This window comes from Thunnus albacares, chromosome 11, assembly GCF_914725855.1.
Source record: "Thunnus albacares chromosome 11, fThuAlb1.1, whole genome shotgun sequence".
NCBI classification, from domain to species: domain Eukaryota; kingdom Metazoa; phylum Chordata; class Actinopteri; order Scombriformes; family Scombridae; genus Thunnus; species Thunnus albacares.
Window position 1 is genome coordinate 3,462,501 of NC_058116.1, and position 24,190 is coordinate 3,486,690.

At 41.4% G+C, this 24,190-nt stretch overlaps 1 protein-coding gene across 1 annotated transcript in view; it reads left to right on the forward strand.

The window, feature by feature from the left end:
* The window catches only part of slc49a4 (solute carrier family 49 member 4), a 55,795-nt gene extending 32,533 nt beyond the window's left edge, over positions 1-23,262 (forward strand). Inside the window, exons 7-9 of the mRNA XM_044365065.1 lie at positions 6,130-6,257; positions 11,554-11,736; positions 21,495-23,262. Of these exons, the coding sequence (XP_044221000.1) occupies positions 6,130-6,257; positions 11,554-11,736; positions 21,495-21,610 (427 nt within the window). The 3' untranslated portion in view covers positions 21,611-23,262. The remainder of the gene's footprint in view (positions 1-6,129; positions 6,258-11,553; positions 11,737-21,494) is intronic.
* Positions 23,263-24,190: the final 928 nt, after the last annotated feature.

The window sequence follows — 24,190 nt, forward strand, 5'->3', positions numbered from 1 at the left end:
ATGTTCCAAAGAGCTTTTTGTGATGTCACAGAATACTAATACTTTCTCAGTCTTCAAATGCCCCCATAAATGTTCAGCGGGGTTGACGTCAGGTGACTGTGGAGGAAAGTTCATGACAAGTTGGTCTCCTTTGGTCTTAAAGTAGTTCTTGCAGTGCTTTGAGGTATGTTTTGGGGTCATTATCCTGCTGTAGTATGAATCCTTCCTCACAAAGATGCAAACCAGAGAGTACAACATGTCTCTGAAGAATGGAGTAGTACTTCTCCATGGTCAGGTGTTCATCTCCAGAGTAGGCAAAACACCCCCAGACTTCCTGCCACCATGTTTGACTGTGGGTTTGATACACTGCGGTATCATTCTCTGTCCTGTTTGTCTCCTTACTGAGATTGATCTCAAACTTGGATTCATCAGTAAACATGACTTTTTTTTTCCAGTCACCCACTGTGAAATGCTGGTATTTCTTAGTTTGGCCTTGTTTCTCCTCTTGAGAAGTGGTCTAGAAAATGCTACTCGTCCTCTGAGACCATTACAAGACAGCCTTTTTTTTTTTTCTGACAGTACTTTTACTGATTGGAGTCTTGCGTTCTTTATTCAGCAAATTCTCTATCTGTGATGAAGTTGCTTTTCTATCTCTCAGGGAACTAAGCTTGATGTATTGATCTTGTGATGGTGTGGTCACTTTTGGTCTGCCTGATCGTGCCTTGAATACAACCGATCCAGTTTCTGCAAAGAGTTTTAGAGCTCCATGCACTGCCCCCCCTTAGAAACCTTTAGTCTAGCCATGATTTGAAGCTGAGAAAGCCCCTCTTTACTTAGATTAACAATTTGACTTCTGACACTTTCACTTAGTTCTGATTCCATGTTTCCCACTATCACAATGCTACTTAGTAAGCAATGATCTGCTGGGAAAATTGAGTCACAGACATATTTATAACAGGTGAACACTGGCTGCAAGTTGAATTACTTGAATGAGCCTTTGATGAATAGATCAAATCCACCTGAATGTCAGCCGAACGCGTGCCTCTGTGGAAGGGATACAACTCAAGGAAATCTGACCTTTTATACAAAGGAGTTAAGTTGGTCAATGCCAAAAATTTGCTTAAATTCACAACTTTAATACTAAAAGGAAGGTTGACATGCTCTTCAAACCATCTGTTGCAGAAGAAATACAATTCTAGCATCACATAACACAGAGGATGTCCTTTAACCCGTAAAACGTACAAATAATCAATTTGTGTTCTGCGTGATAGCCTTGCCTCCGCCTCTGCAACCCGACAAACGAGATTAGAAACTAGGAGCTTTGAATTTTCCTCCTGGGAGACTAGCTCTGGTCACTTTGTAGTCACACATTCAGTACTTCAGTCTATCCACCTGACGCTCGGCAAGCTGTGCTGTTTATAACATTATTAATATCTAATAAATCTTATTTAAAGAACAGCGGAGGGTTGAGTTGAGGTAAAGGGGGTGGTTTCTCCCTTGCTCCCCTTATCTCATCTACTTTCTTTTAATATATGATCTGAATGCAGCAACACTGTGATAGAGTGAGGGGAATGCTAATGCAACCGTCACTTCGCCATCCATTGATGGATAGGGAGCCACACCGTGAAGACAAAGTGTGGAGTCTGCAAAAGCAAGGGATTCATTCCTGCTCTGACGGATATATGTTTATCGCAGGCGGAGGCCCAATCAGCACTTCCAGGCAGGCCCAGTGTTTTCTTAAAGTTGTAATCAGGGAAATGAGCCCATAACTCCCACTGTTAATCAATGAAGCTGTTTGCAGCACGAGATGAAAGTGTATGTAAACAGAGCTGTTGAATTATTTGTGTTGATTACAGAGACTCTGAGTCACTGGAGGGATTGATTAGTCTTTCTTTGTTGCAACAGTTGATAGTTAAATAAAATTCAGCTTTGCCAACTGGTCACACTTCATTTGCTCTATGTGCAACTGTTGGAATTTGCTAAATATGGTGTGTGTGGACTTCTTTGGGGTTTTTTGGCCCTTATAATACCCATGCTCACTGTCCAGTTGACAGGAATGGTAGAAACAGTCATTTATTGTATCTAGTGCGTTTGCCAAAGTACACAAAAGTTACATTTATTGGATAGAGCCTTAATGTGTCATCCAGGGGGATTCAAACGCTAACAATATGAACTTTCCAAGCTTGATGATCTGCTGGCTGTCAGACGTCAACATTTGTCTCTTACCCATCAAACTACACAGTTCGGGGTCATTTCCTATAGTTAAAATTAAGTTAACCAACATAATCTTTAGCATTCTCAGTCACTCTTGGGGAAGTGGTTTGCTAGCGACAGGGCCAGGACTCATATTTTGGTCTGCACCTGGAAGTGAACGAGTTTGCTCTCACCTGCCAATATAAACTGGAAGAAAACAATAAACAATACGAATGTTCCCTCTGTGAGATTTAGTGAGTCATCCTGAAATTAAATGGAAGTTGATACAGAAAGTGTTTGGAAAGTCACTTTTTCGCATTATTATATAATTATGAAAAAATGATCAAAACAAAAATCAGATTTTTACACCACAGGAAGCAGACATACTCATCAGTTGTCTTAAGTTACTGGGGTGACGTCCGTTGGGGTGTGAGCCTCTATATGAAAACTTCCTGGGGTGGCCCAACTGGAAACCTGTTTTAGAACAGCAGATAGATACTTTAATAACTTCAATCTTTTCTGTCTTTCTTTTCCCTTTAAAATAAATTCTGCCACTTTCCTTCTCCGTCTTTATCCACTTGCTACAATATGGCATCATTAGAAACACTCCCAGGAAATCTTGTGCTAATGAACCGAGCAGTGAGCAATCTTTGTCCCTTGTCTCACCCACTAGCAGCCCTTAAGGCTGGAGATATACTTGCTTTTTAACCATGTGTTCGCGTAGACAAATGGCTGCGTCGTGAATGTAATTGTTCACATACTTGCCTATGTACGTCACGTATTACTGTGGGTTCCCACTAGAGGGCACACCAGAAAACTAAGGATATAAATCAAACTTCTGGATTTTCACGATGTAAAATCTGTCAAAAAACAAAGAAGAAGAAGCATGATGTAAAAAAATAAACATGGCAACACGCGAGGAGTTTACTTCTTTGTTAATTCAAGCATATTTGTCACTGTGCATCGGCAATGACACATCATACAGATGTTCTATTGACCCCTGACCCTGTCACATCCCCATACTGCCCCTACACTGCCCCTACTGTTCATGTGCATTCGTTGCATTCATCTTGGGGACGTGTCGTGTAAATTTCTGAGGACATGCACAACCAAGGCTCCAAATGGACACAGGATACGCCAGACAGCCATCATGTGCACGCAAACGTGTTGTTAAAAGCAAGTATATCTCTAATGTTGAGATGTGACTTACTGCACGCCTCTAGCCAGCACAGTACCGCGCTGATGCTGAGCACAGTTTGCCTCACGGGGCAGAAAACGGCCCCTTTCAGATGCTTTTTGTGCTGCAGGTGTTGGAGTTGCACATTTTCAATACTTCTGCAAAGCTAAATTTCTTTAGGGAATTATCACTTGCCAAATAAACACTGGCTGCTTGCAAACATTTCATTGCCTGTGTCTTGCTGGAGGAAAGCTGAGTGGCAGGGAGCTCGATGCAGCAAGTTCAATTAGCAGTGGATGCTCCAAGGTGTGGCACCCATCACGGAAACATTTGACAAACAATCTGGCAGCTGTTTAATTGTGTGGCCCAGACAGAAGCTGATTGGATGACAGTGCCATGCTGCACATTTTTATTTTTTCACAGATTGAGGAGGCTGGATAGAATAACTAACAAGCATCCCTCATTATCTTCCCATTACAAACCCAGAGCAAAGAGGAGGGAGAGGGGGTCAGAGAGGAGGAGGTGACAGAAAACAGAACCAGGTTATTCTTCTTCACACCACAGAGGTCTGAGACAGACAATAGCCCAGGTTAATGAGATGAGATAGCGCAAACACAAATGAGTATCAGCTACTGCCTAATTTGTTTTGCCTGCAAACAGGGACAATCTGTGGCTGCATACTGGTCATCATATTATACTGTCTACATCTATTTAGTTATTTATTGCAGGTCCCTCACTAAAAACCTAGACAGGTCCAAATGATAATGTCATACTCGTGATGATATTTCATCATTCCCCGAAGGCACTGGGAGAGCAGAAAATGGAATCTGATTCTGTGTGACTTAAATGATGCTATCTTTATGCCCAATAAATCCTGTTAGAGGAGTGTAAAAGATAGGCTTTTAATTCTGACATTACCTCATGAGATGACATGACCCTCTTCAGTCACTAAGTGGAACAGAGCTCTGAATAACATTACTGGAGACGTACAAACCTTAACAGCAAAGTGTTTTTTTACCGTCAATGAATCCAATGAAAAGACCAAAACCAATAAAGTCTGTCTTTTAATACTTTGTACTAAACTGTCTGTGGCAGTCAACCACAAGGCCACTGGTTTGGAAGTGTGTAAATCTTTACAAAAGCCTGTTTAAACAGCTGGATGCTGTAGTTTCAGTATAAGTTGCTCAAACAGGAGGAAATGTTTTGGGGGACTATGTTCAGATGTGGATTAATACTCATTTGGTGCACTTTTAGGCCTTTTATGACATTGTTGGATGTAAGAAAACAATGGAGTGTCACCTGCCTTATGCATTAAAAATACAAGAAGTCATAAGGATAGGATATTTGTATTACTATTGGTTGTCAAAATGGTGGTTTTCAAAATCAAAACTCTACTCAATTGCATTAGTTTAATTCAAAGTGTGTCGCACCTTACTTATCTTGCCAATCGGTGACCAGGCTCTTTATCAGTGGACTCAGCGACCATCAGAGATGGAGTATAGGAAATAAGCTACTTATGGCTTTTCTGCCTAGAGGATCAGATTGGAATTGATACAGGGGAGCAGGCTGTGATCCTCTCAGCAAAGAAATGAGGGTTAGGCTGGGTGCAAGCTAAGGATTTCCTCCCTTTCTGGCACCAGGAATGGTTGAAGGGTTGTGGATGAGAGCCAGTCAGTGGCAGATGGGTGATGCAGATTTGAGGGGGTGTAGCTGTGGGCAGAGAAATCAGACATCTCTGCGTAGTGGAAAGCGCTTGGCCCTCTGATTAGACTGCCTTTTCCAATGCAAACCAGCTTGTAACAGCAATACGAAAGCTTTAGATCTGTTTAACATAAGAAACAGACAAAAACCATCATGTAATGCCCCTTAGCCCATTCTCTAACAGTGATCTCAATTCCAAAGGTAGAAATGCAGAATGTAACTGAACTGAACATGGAGGTAAAGTGTTGAGGCTGTGATGACAGCACTTGAAATCCCATTAATATCATCTAAAAAAGCTACCCCGGAACATTCTGAGTGGAGATGTTCTCATTATCTGTCCAAAGGATGATTTCCCCCCATCGCCTGGCCCTCAGCATCCTGACAGAACTTCACAACCTAGCTGAACTAATCAGCCAGTTCCAACTCTTCTTCTTGTTATTATTATTCTTGCTTAAAGTTCATTGTCAAGTTCAGCCCTCTTTTCTCAAGCATCTTGTCTGTGAGCAACAAAACAAAAGTCATTAGTGTTTGTCTTTGCTACAGGCGTCTGTAGCTTCATCTAATCTTTCACACTCATACATGTGCATACCCAGAGGAGTGAAAGGTAGTTAATGAACTATGAGGGTTTTGAAAGGGCTACAAAGAGAAACCACAATGCTTAAGAGAGTTTGGGAATGGCCCGATGGCTTGTCTTCCACAATATAATACAATGCGCATCTCAAGTCTGCCTGCCTAGCTGGTGAGACAAATTGAATCAGCTCTCGGAATAGTGTCTGCGTGTGTAATGACAAGTACAACTGACGCACTCAGAAAGAAGTGGGAGAAAGAAATGATCTAGCCTTTCTCTGAAACAATGCATGTCACAAGTAATAGATTATGACACACAGAGGAAGCAGACATTGAGAAATTGCATAGCTGCTCATTGTGTTTATGAAGGACGCCTCTTGCCTCCAAAGCCGCTGTCTTTACTCACTTAAGTACCCTTGTATGTTTTTTGTCCAGATGTGTTTCCGGATCAGTATCTTATATGTATTGTACTTTGCCTCAGTGTTTTTATTAAGTGATGTCATCCCCTTCAGGTTTGCAGACTCCATCCGGGGGATGCTGAAGCTGATCCTGGTGCTAATGCTGGCAGGTGCCTCACTGTCCTCTACCTGGTTCACACTCACCTGTCTGAGCAGAGTCACTCACCTCCCCTCCACTGCAGGTGAGTCCACAGGAGCAGCACAGTCAAGGTGACACTGCAGACAGGCGGTGCAGCTAGGAGACTGCACTGTCTTGCTCGCATATATTTGCTAAATGCAGGATAATCCACAATATATTACCGTATGGATTTGATAAGGACCAAAGCACAGATGTGTTTTCTATGTATTACAGTATTACACACAATATAGCCCTCCCTATTTGTACAGTGAAACATTTTGTGTTGGCTTTGTACTGCTCATTGGATTGGAAATGTAACAGTGAGTGTGAGCTTAAAGTGCTGACTTTCATCATTCATTTGAGAGTGTTTACAGTCACATAATTAACAGAGTAGGAATTGTTGCCCTTTTATACATGGTTGCCCAGTTTTAGGGTATCAGAAATTAAAATCAGCCTATTTAAAGGTACCCTGTTGGGTTTTCATGTAAACAAACACAGTTCACATTTATCATCAAAATGCACTGTGAGTCTTTGAGGTCTCACAAATGTGTTCAGTGCAGTTCCTTCCTCATAAAACATTTGGAAACCCACATTTTTAAATGTTTATGCCACATTTTGAGACACACAAAATACAACCAAAACTCGGACCTGCCCATCAAAAGTCCACAGTACCATTAGTGGTCAAAAACTCTACTTGGTACCTTTTTAATATGTGGTTGAAAACCCTTTGCAGTCAAATCTGAAGTCTATGACCCACAGACATCAGCGGACACTTGTCATCATCCCTGTCAATGCTCTGACTTGGGCAGCTTGGGCCATTTTGCCATCAATCTGGTCCTCACAAATACATCGTTGTCCATCTGCACTGCCCTAAAATTGGAAGGCTTTGTATAAAAAGTGTCATACACTGTTCCCCCAGTATGGAAGTAAACACCCTGAAAGCTGAAAGTCACTACTTTAATCATGTAATTACTGTTTCAAGTGTTGGAGTACAGAGCCAAAGCAATAAAAAATGTCTCTTTTTCCAAATACTTGTATATTTGGTACATATTCAGTAGGATGGATCCATTAATAGACCTCAGTGATAAACCCATTAGGGACATGAGTGGACCTATCTGCATTTTCGTAAGCCAAACCAATAAGCATACCAGTGTGTCGTTCAAAGCCTCTGATTCTAGCCATCGTCATCCATCATCATTCCCCCGGCCCTGGCACCACTCTCTTTCTGTCTCACATCCTCTTATCTCTGACACTGGCAGTGTGCAGCAGCCAGCCTCCAACCTCGTTCATCCACCTGGCATATCATACAAGAGGGTGGTGTGATGCTGCAACTAAATCCGCCAAAACCCCTCATTAAACCACTGTGGGATGGTCAGTAGTACACACACAGATCAGTATAATCTGCTGTAGAGTTCTGCAAGCTTGTGACCAGTCTTTAAAAAAAGAACTTTTTTAAATAATTTGAGGTTGTTAGTGGGGTCTATTGGTAGGATTCAGACCGAAAACAGCCCTGCGTTAAGACGACACAGGGGGCTGCGTTGGTGGGGGTGTGTTGTTTGTACTGTAGTTGTAACAGATTTATGCGTTTAAGGCTCATCAGACACCAAAACACAGGACAACGGTTTGTTATACTCACTGACATGATTTTACATCTCTGTAAAGTTATCACCGCATGAACTGTTTTATCTTTCATTGTGTCATTAGTTAGGTAAACAATAGAAATACAGCATTTACGTTACAAGTGTTCCACCAGGAATATGTGCTTGCATGTGTGTGATTGGCCAATGCCTTGCCTGATGACAACACGTTGTGTTGCAGCAAAAGGTGAGCCAGGTTCGACTTTTTTGTGTTAACGCAAAATAACAATCACACAATCAGTGCAGCTGGTTATCAACCTAAACAAACAATGTTTTACTAGAAGATTCCATCTCTCACCTTGTAATTCATCTCCACATCATCATATCACCCTCAGTGGTTCTCAACCTTTCTTGGGTACTGGACCCCTTGCATATTTTGAGTCCTGTGGCCTCAGGTGTCTTCTTCCTTCAAGGGATTTCCTACTGCCTTCTCGGAATCAGATAGCCTAATTCAATTATGATAGTGGGAAAGTCCAAAGTTTGAAGTGCTCTTAAAGACCCCCTCCAATGAAATTCAAGTTTAAGTTTAAGTTTTAACCTTGTTAACATGTCCATGTGGTGTTTTTCATATGTTAAAAAAATATCAGGAATGCCATGGCTGAGCATTTCCGCTCTGAAACTGCAGAGTACCAAGGACAGTCTCAAAAACACGGGTTCAGTCAGGCAGGATTTCCTACGTCACAAATCTAAGGAACCAACCATTTATAATTAAAGATCATTATATGTAGAGTCTTCCTCCTTGATTTTTTTCCCGATCTGCACAGAAGAGTATCAACCCATCGAGTTGAAAAGCCGAGTCCAGCATATTGCTGTTTAGATAGAATAGCCGGCCTGGTCGCGTTAGCGTTTAGCTTGGCTAACAGACTGGCTCTACTTCTGTGCACACCGCTTCCCCTCACTTCTTAGCTGTTGTAGTCTGCTACACCAGTCCGCTGCTGCAGGGCATTGTGTCCTGAGGAGCTGCAGTCTGCTGAGTGCGGCTCTAGGCTTTGGTGGAAGTGAGGTGGGTGAGTTGTTGATAGTGTTCAGAAGTTTGGTTGGGCTCTACCTTCTTGGTCTAGTTGCATTGGTCATGTTATCTGCATACTTACTCACGTTAAGAGAAGAGTCCCTAACACTCTTTACTCCATAAGCTGGAGAAGCCGCCGCACTACTGTGTGCCACCATGAATATATTTGCATATTCATATTTTCTGGAATTTTTAATGAGTGAGAAGGAGTAAATGTCATTTTAAGAATTTTAAAGCGATAACTATACTTTTTTGTGGAAATACCACATCAGACACACATTATTGTTCCAAGCAGAGTATCTTTATACGTCTTAATACAAGTCTGGAGAGGATCTTTAAGTGTTTTATATCAATGCTTCATTAGGACTGAATAAAGACAAGAAGGGGAAGGCTGCCTTCGATGGCTGCATGAGTGGCGCCTGGGTTCCCCGTCACAGGCAGGCGGGCAGGCGAGGGCCCTCAGAGGCACTGTGATTAAAGGGACGTGCAGGCTAATAGGGGGCTCATTTGGACCAATCTGCTGTGATAAGGGAGATGGAGGGTGTAGTGATGCTCCAGAGGTGATGGCTTAATCTCTCGGCACATCCACTCTAATACACATTCACACATTTTACTTTAAGTAGAGGCCAAAGGACTGCAGCAGAGACTAGACCCTGAGCTGGCCAAACATACCGAACACTTTCTGATTGCTCTGCAAACATGAACACACACACACACACACACACACACAGTTGACAATGACATGCCGTGTGTAGTAGCAACACAACTGTATTACACAAAGCTTTGCAAAAAGGTGACCTCTACAGGGTTCATTCTGAGAAATAAATTGAGGCAGACAGAACATTATGATTTTTAAATTAAAAATGTACTATTCAGAATTAAAGTTTTAAAAACGGAGCCGAGAGGTGCTCTCAAATTAAACAAGCAGTAGCCAGCACGGAGACTAACAATTTTGTCATGCTTGAGGAGCAAATGAGACAATCTGTTTATGTGTGGACATCTGCGCATTTTGGCTAAAGAATAAGAAATGTGATTTTTAATATTCTGTAGAATCCGTGAAATGAGTTGCATCTTAATGTCAAGTGTGCAAGTCAACTAAAAACAGCAGTGTATTAGAAAAGAAATAGGAACTCATAACCAAAGTGCTCTCTCACAATTTATACGTAACACAGAGAAAACTGTCAAGTAGTGTAAGGTGAGTTAGTTATCTTGTTTACTGGAGCCCTTCTCAGACATGTCTTCTCTCTGTGGAAGCGATGGCTTTTGTCATTCAGACATTGATGACTTTTATGTTAATGTTCCTCACTTTATTGAGACATGACAGGACATTTATGGAAAGAGACTATGCTTACATGATATTTAACACCTGCTGCATGAGCTGAGACAGTTTTTTGTTCTTTCACAGGTTTCAAAGCTTATTTAGCTGTTGAAGTCTTAATTAATGACCATTATGAGAATCACATCACTACTGTCAATTTCATCATTTAAAGTTATTAGACGGAGAATTCTGACGCCTGTTTTATAAAGTCTGACATTTACAAGCGTTGACTAACAGGACGATAAGTTACTACTCTTTCATTTACTGTTTGCTTACATACTGTATGTATGTAAAGAGTTTCTCCAGATATTGATTTCTTTGCATGAATCGAGCGATCTGACGCGAGAGAAGATCAATCTCTTCAACGAAATGGCTTTTCACAGCGTTTCTTCATTTATTAAACCGATTTCGTGCATAAGAGATGATGATTGAGATATAACATTTATAAGAGTGATGTTAGAAGGCTAAACAAGACAGACGTTTCTCTCTTTCTGCATGTTTTACTTTGTGCTGCTGCACTTGATGTGATGCGTTCAGACTTGTGTCGTGTTGAAAGCAATATGAAATGTTACTAAGTCTGACCTAGTAAGATTGCCGTCATGACTTTTATGTAAAAGTGACCCAAGGTGATTAATTAGACATGAGGCTGACATGTTGAATTGCCATCAGATGAACGTAAAGGAGGGAGAGAAGTGTTTCAATCATATTTAGCCATTTTTACTTCTTGTTCTTGTTCGGCTGCAGACAACATTAAACATTTTTTAACATGTTTGGCCTCTTGGTAAATTACAAAAGGACTTCTATCTGTCTAAGTAAGGTATGGAAAAGTATTGTTTTGTTATCCTTACTGAAAGTCAAGTATCATATTGACACCCAGCCCTGGTTACTGTATGCACACATCCTCTACCAGCAGATCACCTGCAGCCTCAAACCGATCCTTCCTGAAAGTGGACTCATGAAATAGTAACATGAAAAACAAACAAAGGAAACCAAGAAACACACAGTTCAAAGGACAAACCTTGCTACTAATGATGTTCAGGTGAAGGTGATTGTGGTCTTGGAGGATGTGGCATGTTGCTTCGGTTGTTAACTGGCCATTTTCCATCCATATAGTGACAGTGTTTTGGTTTTGTTTCTAGTAAATTGCTACCTTAAGGGGTGGTATTCAAAATGAAATGTTTCAGGATGAGAGTCCGTCATAAATCTATGTGCTGCGAAGAACAAATGGTACAGTCGGAAGCTGTGGAAGGTGGCATAAATCACCACTGCTGTTCCATAAAGTTGACCAGCGTGCTGCAGTTATAAAGAGTTACCCAGATGGGATTTGATATGCCGTTACATCAAAGTTTCCAATTAAAATCTTAACTTTTTGTTGTTTCTTTTCCCCCTTTTACAGCCATCCTGTACACTTCCTGCATCCTGGTGGGCATTTTTATCAACAGCAGTGTGCCAATATTCTTTGAGCTCTTCATTGAGACGGTGTACCCAGTCCCTGAAGGCATCACCTGCGGGGTGGTCACCTTCCTGGGCAACCTGGTCACCGGCCTGCTCCTCTTCTTCCTCACCTTCTACTGTAAAGGTAAGACAGTGAGTGCTGCATGTATGGTAAAGAGGAGACAACATGTGATGAAATCCCTGTTGCTGTAGTACTGTTTCACTATATAAATGCATTTATTCATTCATTTTGTATGTGCCTGGTTAAAGCCATTTAATGGGTGACCCATCCAGTCATAGGGTTGGCTTAACTTGAATATTTCTTTTATATTTCTTATTATTGGCCATGAAAAAGTTTTTGTTCCGTTCAGAAGCCTTCTGTCCCCCTGCAGGTTTCTCCTGCCTCTCAAATTCCACCGGTCCCATTGTTTTCAAAAATCCATTCCAAGCCCCGCAGATACTGCCGATAAAAGGCGGATGGTGGGAAAATTAGGTTCCGATGCAATTGACACATTCAGTACAAAGAAAGAAAACCTTCAGATTGTAATTTAGCCTCTGATTTATCTTTGAGTTGGCCGCCTGGCAGAGTTTGATATAATAATTTGGGCCCACAGCAGAGAGGACAGCATGTCATCTGCCTCTCCTCTGTCTCTGCGGCTTTCACAGGAGAAAGCAAAATCATAAGTAAACTGAGCTCAGTCATCCATGTAAGAGCCTGCGTGTCTGTGTCTGTGTGTGTGTGTGAGAGAGAGAGAGAGAGTACATTTTTGTGTGCATGTGTGAATGTTTTTGTCTACTCTGGACTATGGTTTGCTCCATGACTCCAGCTCTGTGATCTTTGCCCACCTGTCTGCAATTTGCAGTTTGGCCACATCACAGCACCAATCAGCTGCAATGACAAATCTATCTCTGACAAACCCTCCTTATACTCTTTTTGTATGAATAAATAAGAGATATATTTTCAGGCCCTCATAAATATTCATGAACTCCAGCCTCCTCCTCTGCCAAGTTTTTCCAATAGCTACGAGGCTACTGGCAGCTGCTGCCTGACAACTGTATTTTGATCCTGCCTTCTGGGTTGTCTTGCCAGTGCAGGTGAATATGATTCTTGTTTGACCCGAACAGCCGTGAGGTCCAGAGGCCCTCGGGTAAGGATGGAAATTAGCACTGGCCAACGGCCAAATACCGATGAATTTGCTCAACCTATCAGCCACGGAGGCCGACGTGCTGTAACCAGTCGCCAGCGAGCCTCTGCTGCACTTCATATCACTTAGTTTTAGTGTGAGTGTGAATGTGACGTTACCGTCTGCGCTGCTGTGAGCACTACATATAAATATGCTACGTATAAATATGAGACTGATCAGAGCTGGTCACCAGTCATGACCAATCAGATGAAAACTGGCCGTTTTTGATCAGTGGCCAATCAATCAGTGCATCTCTACAAACAACAGCTTTATTGTGGGCACCAAAAATTGGTTGCTATCAAGGATCATGAAGCCTCCAAATGCCACGAAGAGGTGATTTGCATCTTACAAATAAAGTTGGCTCTGGAGAAAACGGCTGCGATGACTGTGTGTGTGTGTGTGTGTGTGTGTGTGTGTGTGTGTGTGTGTGTGTGTGTGTGTGTGTGTGTGTGTGTGTGTGTGTGTGTGTGTGTGTGTGTGTGTGTGTGTGTGTGTGTGTGTGTGCAGCCAATCCAGCAGCCAAAGTGACTGGTGGATTCTAAAGGAAGAAAAAGTTCAAACCAGTTTGTCTTGTAACAGCAGGTCTCAAACATTTACATGTCACATATCCTGACATGGACATATTTCAAGGCTACAACTTGCAATTAATTTGATCATGGATTCATCTGTTGCTCATATTTTGGATTAAATGGTGTCAGAAAGCGGCCCATCAAAACTTTGCAGAGCCCAAGCTTCATCTTGGCTCCTCCTGTCTCCTGATCTGTGTGAGCAAAAGATTCTGTTTCCTGGCTGGTACATTCAGAAACTCACCCACTGCTGTCACAGTTTTCTTACCCAACTAGATTTTTAGAGGAGAGTAACTCTTGAGTTGTGATTGTTTTCCTGCCAAAGTGGCTTGTAAAGGGGAGAATGTTACCAGTGACTGCCAGACCATTTTGCACTTAGTTGGTAATAATACACTGTAAAAAAAAAAAAAAAAAAAGGGGCTACTCAAGATAGTCATAATCATTCTTGGATGATGAAGTCTTATTTTTTCTTATAAATGATAAATAATCTTGTCAAGCACTATTTCCCAGAGCTGTCAAGAAAGAAGTCTGGAAAGTGCATGTTTTGTTTTTTTTATCGGTGTATTATTACATTACATTATTACATTTTATCAAATTTGATAAAGGCACAGAAATGTGGATAATCTTGTTAAGCATTGACATCTAGTTGGACTAGATGAAGGGCTGAGAGGGGAATCTGAGAGGGAAAGTGTTGAGTAGATTTGTTTAATTCAAGTTCACTAATTTTCACAGTAAAAAGAACAATAGTTAAGGGACAACTCAAACAAAGACGAAGCTGTTTGAAAATTGCTCGTGAGTGTGATCCAGATGACAAACGATGTGTTTTAAATTCTCTGAACTTGTAGTGTGTCAGTTTGATGATAAATCATAGATTAGACAGCCGGATACCAGGTGTGGATAGACGGAGATAGAGGTAGATGGAGCAGCTGCAGGCCGACACACACACACACACACACACACACACACACACACACACACACACACACACTCGAACACACAATCACAAGAGAAGGACTCATAAAGAATACATGATGTATCCTCTGCTCTGCACTTCTCTCTGTGGTCCTGAATGATAGACCGCTGGCCAGTGCTGAAGGTAACGTATGTGCACGAGTATGAATTTGTGGTTTGTGTTGCTCTGAGGAAGCGTACGTATGTGCTTGTTTTTCGAGTGTAGACATGTGTTTGTGTGTGTGTGTGTGTGGTTGTGTGGGCGAGCTGAAGGGCGTCAGATGTGCTGAGATGGATCGTGACAACTTCCCCGCGACAGTCGGGGGAGAAGATCAAGCTGAGATGATGGAGGCTTTTGCTGCTCTTTTCTTCACTTCCTACCCTGAAGTGGTGTAATAGAATAGGATGCGTGGAAGCTCTTTTGTCAGAAAGTTCATACCGCTGCAGGCATGCCGTCTTTGTATACGTGAGCTCGCAGATGACTACCTGAGTGGGAGATTGCCACCAATCACCTACTAGCACAAATTGTCTATAGGTGCCGAGTTGCTGAAGTCTACTGTTTCTGCCACATGGTAACTACCCACTGTCTGCAGGTCTGTATGAGCTGGGAGGTGCAATAAATCAATGTAATATGGGTATCATCATACAAGATTCAGTATCCTCTTGGATTTGCTTTTTATAATAGTGAGATATATTCAAGGATAAGGCTGGCTTAATCCAAATTTTTCTTTTTGTCAGCAAATCCCATGAAATGATTAAAACAATGCGTTTTTCTGTCTCTATCAACACTTTCTAACACGCTGTCTACACTTAAAGCATCTCAGCCGCATTTTTCAGTCATCCGTGTTGTGAGTCTGACGGAACAGAACACTTCTATGTTAATCAATACAGCTAATCTACACAGCCCGCGTACCGGCTCATGTGTCATGCTATGCACTGACGTTTCTCAGCAAACAATTCTCAAACAGTGCATTTGTTGGAGACTATTATCAGATGCAGATTAATACACACTTTGTGCTCTAGTGAGTCTTGACAATGATAGATTGTTGAAAACTATAGAACATCTCCAGCCTCATCAGCTGATAATATAAGGCATGCTGATATCATTGGTCAGTAGGCCTCCAGTGGGGATCGTTATTGGTACTTTAGGGAGTGCCTAATGCAGCCTTGAAGGCCTAGAAAAGACAACCTGTAAAGGACATCACTGATAGTAGTATCTGTATAAGTGTTGGCCAATGAGTAAGTTGTAAGAAGTATGAAGTTTTTTAGAAACAGTACATTGCCATTACAATTCATTATTAATTATTAATCAAATGTTAAATTTCTCACTTATTACATCTGTGATATTCTTTCATTCTTGAAGTATATATTGATATCAAGGAAGTTCTTGTGAAATATCACAACATCAGATTTTTTCAGCATTGGCCAGTGTTGATTATTGGATCTTTATATCATGATGTATTCTGCATGTCTGAGGTTATTCTTGACTTTAGAAACAGTAGTTGGCAAAACAATCTAAATACAAAGTCCTTTTAGCAGCTGTTGTGGAGCTTTCAATCATATCACATCATCTTCATCAGCGGATGCAGTTTGCCCAGTTGTCATGGAAATGTAGAAAAATTTCCACTTTTTCTACGCACTTTAAGGGCTTCTTGCTCATGTTGGGTTAAAAGATATCGTGCAGAGTATATATATATATATATATGTTCTAATTATATATTATTTCTATTTTATATACCACAATAGAAGATGAGGAGATAGAAGGTCTCCTACTCGCTCAGCCGGTGACTCATCCAGCCACTCAAGCCTGGGAATTAAAAAAAGTGCATTTTTCCTGTCGTGTTTAGAAATCAGCTGCGTTCTGTTCTCCTGAAGAGATCCCTCCTGCAAAGATTAATTTGATTATTATGTAAATTCCCCTTGGAAGCATTCTAGTGGGCCATCTCATTACTCTAATTTCCTCTCCGTGGTCCCATTATGGATGTGGCAAATAATATGCAGACTTCAAAACTGATAAATTCTGCATGAGGCTCGTCTTTTCAAAGCGCTTTCACCTCCTGATATTTGAAATTGGCAACCCCAGCCATTAAAGATTTCCATCTATTTCCAGTTTAAAGTTCATTTTAGGGTTTTCCTTTTGGCTGCCCACTGCCTCATTATACATTCTGAATTACTTTCCTTTTCCCTGTGAGCGGAGAGGCATTTATGAATTTACCTGCTTGTCCATTTTAATATCCATGAGAGGCTGGTTTTGATTCAGCCAGTCCTAACTGGCCTCTTGACTCTGTTGTTGTGTTTTAAAAAAATCCTCAAAGTCTCTGAGCCATGTGTCTCGAAAACATGAATGGAGCCTCCAGGCCATATATCTGCGCTTGTTGCTCTTTTTCGATTTCATCTGCAGTGTATTTGTGTCATTTAGCGCAGTGCACCGGGTGGAATACAAAGCAGCAGAGAGGTATTGTGCAGAAAAAGAGCCTCAAAAGTTCTGTGGAGGAAGAAGAGGAGGGAGCGGATGGGTGGCGTTTAGCTTCCGTTCAGCTGTGAGTTGTTAGTTTCTTGCATAGGGGGAAGCAGGAATTATTCAGCACAGAGAAATAATTGCTGCAGTTCTTTAGTCCCAAGAACTTTTTCTTTTCCTTTCTGCTAAACTTTGCATGCTCATCTGAAGTGAAAATGCTTCTGCAGAGTAACTTTTTAAACCCCCCGTAAAGTCTGTGGAGGTGTTTAAAAAAAAAACAAAACAAAAAAAAAAAAAAGAACATTTCTTTGTAGAGCTCAGTCACTCCTGAGAGAATAAAGGCCTTTTTCATTTGCTGTTTTCTTTGGTTTGTTTTTTTTGGAAGAGTTTTAAATTATGAGTGAGGAGCAACATTGACAGAATAAATGAACAGCAGCACATGGAATCTGTGTATACACACATGAAGTAAACACACATACACATATTGGCAGTCATTTTGAAGAATGTGGCTATTATAGGTGTGCTACCAACCTGACGATCCACAGTAAATATTTCCACATGCATCGTAATGATGAAGTGGTCATTTCATGATGGATGATCTTGTTCTTTACGGGAAGCTGGTCCATGTATCTTCAGGTGTGACCTCAGTCTTCTCAAACAAATGCCGCAGCCATAAAGGAGACACTGAACCGCATTAATTACAACGCTGCACTGACCTCAATTAAGACTGATTAAGGCCATAAGAGGCCTGTCAGCCCACGTGTCTGTCTGTCTATCTGCAGCGGCAATCTGCTGACGGTGGCAGCTGCAGTAATAGGCTGTTAATATGATGAACTGTCCGGTGTTCACACTGATGTCCTCTGAATATGTTCATACTGTTAAAGAGACCCAGCTATAGTTTATGGCACCACTGATCATTTGGATTGTGGTTTGTGGCTGATGTCCAATAGGTTCAGTTTTCAGTTCAGCTTTTGGAAAATGGTTCCTACAATCTGAGTAGATTTAAAGAGAAAATGTAGACAAAGTGTCAAAAATTCAACAGCTTGAAAACATGTGTTCAAATGTCTTGCTCTGTAAATACTGTAAAATCCTGTACATACTGAATTGGTCATGTATTTCAGTCAAGAGATTAAGTCAAAATTCAAGTTTTTTGAATTTCAAATAAATAGACAATGTCCACATACTGTATAATACATGGCATTTACAACTATGTCTTAGTGTTCTATGCATGGTTTCTCAGTGTCTCTCCACCCTCATTTCATGTCACCTCTCTACTTTAACTTAGTAATAAAGGTATAAAGGCCCCAAAATCTTGTCCAGGTCTAACGATGAAGACGCTCTGAACACAACGCAAAGTTCAGCTCTATGCATTTTCTTTGGGTCGTAAGTGAATTTCTTTGCAGACGACACAGGACTGATCAACAGTTCAAAGAAGGGAGGAAAGTTGAAACATTTTAACTTTATGCCAATGAGCTCCAAATTCCACCTGTCAACAAAAAGGTGATGCAGTGGTGTGACTGGAGGTTTAGTCTTGGAGGAAGAGATAATTATTATAGTTTCCATGATCATCTCTTCTATGTCCTGTGCCTCCAAGATTACAGATACAAACAAAACCAAAGTGCTACTCAGCACAAAGTCGTGTAAATTGTTTGAGAATGTTGTTAGGTCACTTATTTACACAATGTTTGTAGCTTGCTGGCTTATACCCACAGAGGTGGGAAGTGGCAGAGGCAAGTTGTTCACATCCAGTGTGGGTCGTCATGGTAACGATGATGTGTGCAGCAACAGACACTATCCCAACAGCTGGAATAAACAAGTTTGCAAGTTTTAGTCACAGATTTATAATTAAACACACTGTCCTTTAGATTGCATGAAATTTACAAAGCTGTTATACACAAGTCAGATTCTAGATTAATTGTCAAAATTTGGTCTTTTGGTGGTTGCCATAGCATCACCATCAGGACCACTGTACAAATGGGGAAGAAGAGGAAAAGGAAGGACTAAAGAGAGATGAAGAAAGAACAGCATAACCTAAAAAATATTCACATCATCACAGCCGTCTTCTTCAGCTACATTTTAAAAACTTTACAAATTGTTATAATAATACATATAAAAGCCTACCCATCAAATTAATTAAAACAAGTAAAAACAAAAAAAAATCAAATTTTCAGGTGTTTTTGAGTGTTTCACAGCCACTGAGCCCAGTCACCTGTAGTGCTCAGCCTGGAGTTTATATATATATATATATGTCATGAGTCTGTGGCTCCTCACTGTTATAGAAAAGTTTACCAGCCTGTGACACAGTGCAAGCCAGATAAATCTGTCCTTCAACAGCGCTCATTAAAATCTTATAAACAACTTTAAAGCAAACCTGTGATCTGAGGAGCCTCCAGAATCAGAGCTAAGTGACTTCTCTCTCCTCTCCTTCCTTTTATCTCATCTGCTCTAATCTTCTCTCTTCTCCTCTCACTTCTCTCTTCCTCCTTTGTTCCGCTTCCCATTAGCTTACCCATTCAGCCAAACTTTTAGCGTATCACCCCCAAACTTTGCTCCAGGCATGTCCTTTGAGATCAGAGGGGCTGCGACTGAGCTCCTTGTCCATTTTTACCACATCACCTGATTGAATTACTCCAATTACCAAGCTCTGCATTAGCATTCATTTAAGGCTTGGAGGCCCAAACACACACACACACACACACAAAGACACACACACACAGAGGCAGACTTTGTGTTTCCAACTTTAAATGGACGACTCTCTGTCGGGCGTACACGTGCGAAAGTAAGACAGAGTTAGACGAGGAGACGGCAGGTCAGATAAACACAACTCCATTAACCCGCCTCCACGCCGGGTCTCCTGCTGTCCGGCTCACACACTCCTGATTAATGAGGCTGCTTCAGGAGTCTCGACACCTCGCCGCAAACACCCTCACGCCCCCCCCCCCCCTCTCAAACCCCTTCCCCACCTCCCCTTTTGCCACGATTTATCCTTTGCTTTCATCTTCACACCTCTAACCCTGCATTCTTTCTCCTCATAAAAGTGGGTGAGCGATTAAACACCCAAAACTCATAATTTACCATAAAGAGGCCGCGCCATGCAGTCCAAGCACCGGTGTCTTCCTGCATTGATCAGTCGCTCTCTTTAGGCCAGGGCAGCTGATTGACGATGTTATGAAAAGCCAGTCGATTGGAATGGAAGCGGAGGCGGCCTGAGTTGAGACATTGTACTGGCGGGTGCCCTCAAGTCTCCACGTCGTGTTACGACCTGATTTCTCTGTTTAGTCTGGCTTATTATCAGGACCCAAGCAGCTGCCTGCTGCCACCACATCCTCCGGCCTGACTGAGAAGTGTAGATTCTGCTTAATGTCTTTGTCAGGACAAACACTTGTGCGTGTGGTTGAGACAGCCGGCTTCGCTGGGAGAGCTACTTAATGCATTTGGAAGAAGGGATTTATTGATTTGGTTTTTTGCTCAGACTTGATTCTCGTGTCGGGGTGTGGCTGCATGCTCATCTGTGGTGAATCTGAGCGCGTGCGTCACAGAGGCTGAACAAGAAGAAGAGCTTATTTGTCTGTGTGCTGATGAGTTAAGATGCCGATGGTTCAGTGCCACTGCGGACTCTCCATCTGCCCTCCAGATTCAGCATTATTGCAGACAGCCAGAGCACCTCTCCTGTGGTTAATGGAGCTCGAACAGAGCTGTGAAAATAGAACACCTCATTCTGCACCATGTTTAGGTTCAAGTGTAGGTCAATGATAATGGGGAACACTGCCAATATCATTGAATTATTCAGAATCATTATGAAAGACAGCTTTCATGAGAAGGATGTTCTTATGGTATGTCTGGAATTCCTATTGATTAGCCATAACACTCATACATTATTCAGTGGCACTAACTCCCAGTAGGTTAATGGATGTATGTAGATGAATCATTTTTCATTGTGATGGACCATGTGGTCATATATTGTGGTCTGTACCTTGCTACAGAGACAGGTTAGGAACTCAGTCATCATTTCCTGTTCAGATACTCTCTCAGTATCATCTTTTTTCCTAGGTGACAATTAATTTGATCTGCTGTATGTATTTTATGTTTTGTCCTTTTATACACTACAGTGTAAAAGAAACTGAATGTTGCATATGTTTTGGGTTTGTTTTTTTTTTTTTTTACATGGCCAAAAGTGTGTGGATACTGATGTTGGGCAATAATGTCTGGTTCATGGTTGGCATTCCAGTTCATCCCAAAGATGTTGGATGGGGTTGAGGTCAGGGCTCTGTGCAGGCCGGTCAAGTTCTTCTACACCAAACCGGGAAAACCATTTCTTTATGGGGCTGGCTTCGTGCACAGGAACATTGTCCCAAAACCACTGCCACAAAGTTGGAAGAACATGATTGTCTTAAATATCATTATGTGTTGCGACAGTAAAATTTCGCTTCATTTGAACTAAAGAGCCTTGACCAAACCAGAAAAACCAAACCACAACAAAAACTACACAGTAGACAGGGGTGTCTACATACTATTGGCAATATAGTCTATATTCATTTTATATGGAAGGCAAGAGGAAAAGATGAAAAAATAAGGTGGAAAAAAGAAAAACAAAGGCAAACAAATACACAGTTAATTAAAAAAGTCTGAAAGTCATCCTACCTGCCCTCCCAATGTATCATGTTCTGGATCCGAGCTGAAGCACACAACTTAAAATCTAACCCAAACATGTCTTTCTTTTTCTCTCTCTCTCTTCTTCACACAGAGCTGTCATGGCTGAACTGGTGTCTAACCGGCTCCTGTCTCTTCAGCCTCGTCCTCATCCTCTTCTTCAGGGAGTCCTACGACCGCCTCTACCTGGACGTCTTTGTCTCTGTGTGACACCCCCCCCCCACGGGTCAAAAACAACGTTAACAATAAAGGAACTGATTAATTATTCTTGCACAAAGTCGAGGAGAAAAGGGAGATAATGTGGAAAGCCCACACTCTTTTAAGATGTAAGATTTTAGGATGTAAATGTGGTGACGGTGGTGATGCATTTCTGTTGTATGGCTGCTGAGAAGAAGCAAGAAGCGTCAATGTTTACTCTTTATACTGACTCGAGGCCATATGACTAACACATCATTACCTGTTTTTATATGTCAGTCTATGTTTGTATGTAAAAAAAAACTTTTGTGAACGGTTAGTTTTTTTTTAACCAAACGCAGCATGACCGACTGTTAATTGTTGTTGTTTACAGATAATGTAATATTTAAAGATGTTCTCAGTGTCGCCCCCGTGTGGCTGCTCGGTTCACCTCCCCGACTGTCTCTAAAATGACTGGACACTGTCCTGAAGCTGGATAACGAGCTGACTCCAGATCAGCATTGAGTGTCGGCCACTAACAAGAAAGTAAAGCATTATAATGGGACAGGTTTGTCAGCCAATCAGCAGGCCTGGCTGTGCTGAGTCGGGGCTCATCAGTGGAAACTACATTTTATTACCCTCTCAAGATGAATATTATGCAAGAACAGAAATTACCAACCACACTGATGATTGGATGTCAGCCAGAGACGTGGGCTGGGATTGGATGAGCCTGCGCTTTTTTTTTCACCAATGAACTGTTCATGTGGAAAAGTTCCCTGAACTGTTATACATTCACATTTCAGAAGTTCATCAGCCTATTTATGATTCATAATGTCAATTTCCAAGAGATTTGTTGTTTGTGTGTTTGTTTTTTAAATCTAATAATGTTAATTTGTTTTTACTGTTTTTAATATTTCAGTTGTCCTCAGTAGTCTGATAGTATTTATTGGAACTGTCTCAACACTAACACAAATGACACCCAGTTTCACTAAAACAGGATGTTTGGTGACGACTGCAAACCACAGCCAAGGCACACTGAGGGAGATTATTTTATTATATAGACATGAGGATTACGTCGTGTTGTAATTGCCAAGCTGCTCCCACTGCAAAGCACCAGCAGGTGTCTCTGCGCCAACTGAAAGTCTACTGACAAAAACCTTAAGGGAAAAAGAGGGAAGTAGCTATTTTTTTTGGATTCCTTAACTGATAAAACCTGAGCTTTAACAGAACTCAGATCTGGAAGGACATAACCACAAAGAAACACATCAAGGCAAATGAAAAACATCTGTCATTTACATTCTCTAACTTGTCCATGATTTCTCTATGTCTCTTTGTATTGCACAGCAGATATATGAATTGTTTTAATGTGTTTTCCTCTGGGCTTCGAGGAGGCTCTGTAATGTTTTTCCTGGTGCTTGTATTTTTTTTACTCTCCTTGTACAGAAAAGGTTTGTCTTTTACCTTTTGACGTGTTGCCTTAATTGCTCAGTGCGGTGCGTTCAGCCTCCCTCTCTTCCACACTGTGACTAGCTTGTATATATTGTTAAAGGTCACGTTCTTCACAGCACATACTCTGTGGTTTCCTGGGCTTTGGGTTATAAATGTCCTTGTTCTGTGGAAAGGAAAAAGAACAAATGTGACTGTCAGATATTTCCAGCACCTTATTAAAATGAACATTTTAAGAATAACAGTGCTGTTGTTCTTCTGTCGTTGACAGGCTAATAAGGTTTTCGAAAACGTACCTCTCGATGACTTTTTGCTGTTGGACATTATCGATCTGTGATGTCCATCGATGCCGGAGTTAAATTTGTATTTGTGTTGTGCTCACTTCTCCTCAACCTGCCTTGTTCTTTTTTACATTAGTCGTCTCGTACATTTCCATCACTGCCTTTCAGTGATCTTTTCATAAAGAAAAGGCACGGAAATGTTGCTCCTTGCAGTGCAGTTCCTAAGTATTTAGACACCTTTTTCGCTCTGCACTCCAGTACATAGGATTTGAGATGAAACAGTGGCATTGAAGTACTGACTCTCAGCTTTAATTTGAGGGTGGTAACATCCACATCTGATGAACTGTGTAGAAATTGTAGCCCTTTTGTTTTTTGATTTATTTATTTTTTTCCCCAACACAGTCCCTTAAAGGTAAAATAAGCCTTGTGTCCTCCACTTTTCACCCAGTATGGATGTAGACATCTCGAACACTCATAAAACTCCTTTTACCTTGTGATTGCCGTTTCGTTTCTCATCCAGTGTGCTTGAGTAGAGAGGTGCCACAAGAGAACATGTCACTGTCCAAATACATACAGGCTGCACTCTAGTTAACTAGTTTGCTTCCATTATCACAGCCGGGCCCAAAATTCAGCCTCTCTTATGGTCCATTATTTGCTTTCTGTGGAGGCTACAGTCTGTGAAGAAATTGGTATCCGTGCCCCGCTTAGATGGAACCCTGTCACAACGACTGTTGAAGTGCAGAAAGAGACTCTAGCTGTTATTGTGTTATTAATGACTTAGCTGAAACATTTTCTGCTGTTCTCAGCTGCAGGACATCAGGTCTAATGTAAAATATAGTACGACATAACAGGCCCCTGTTTAGTGGTTTGGTGTGTGAGGCTAGAGTTG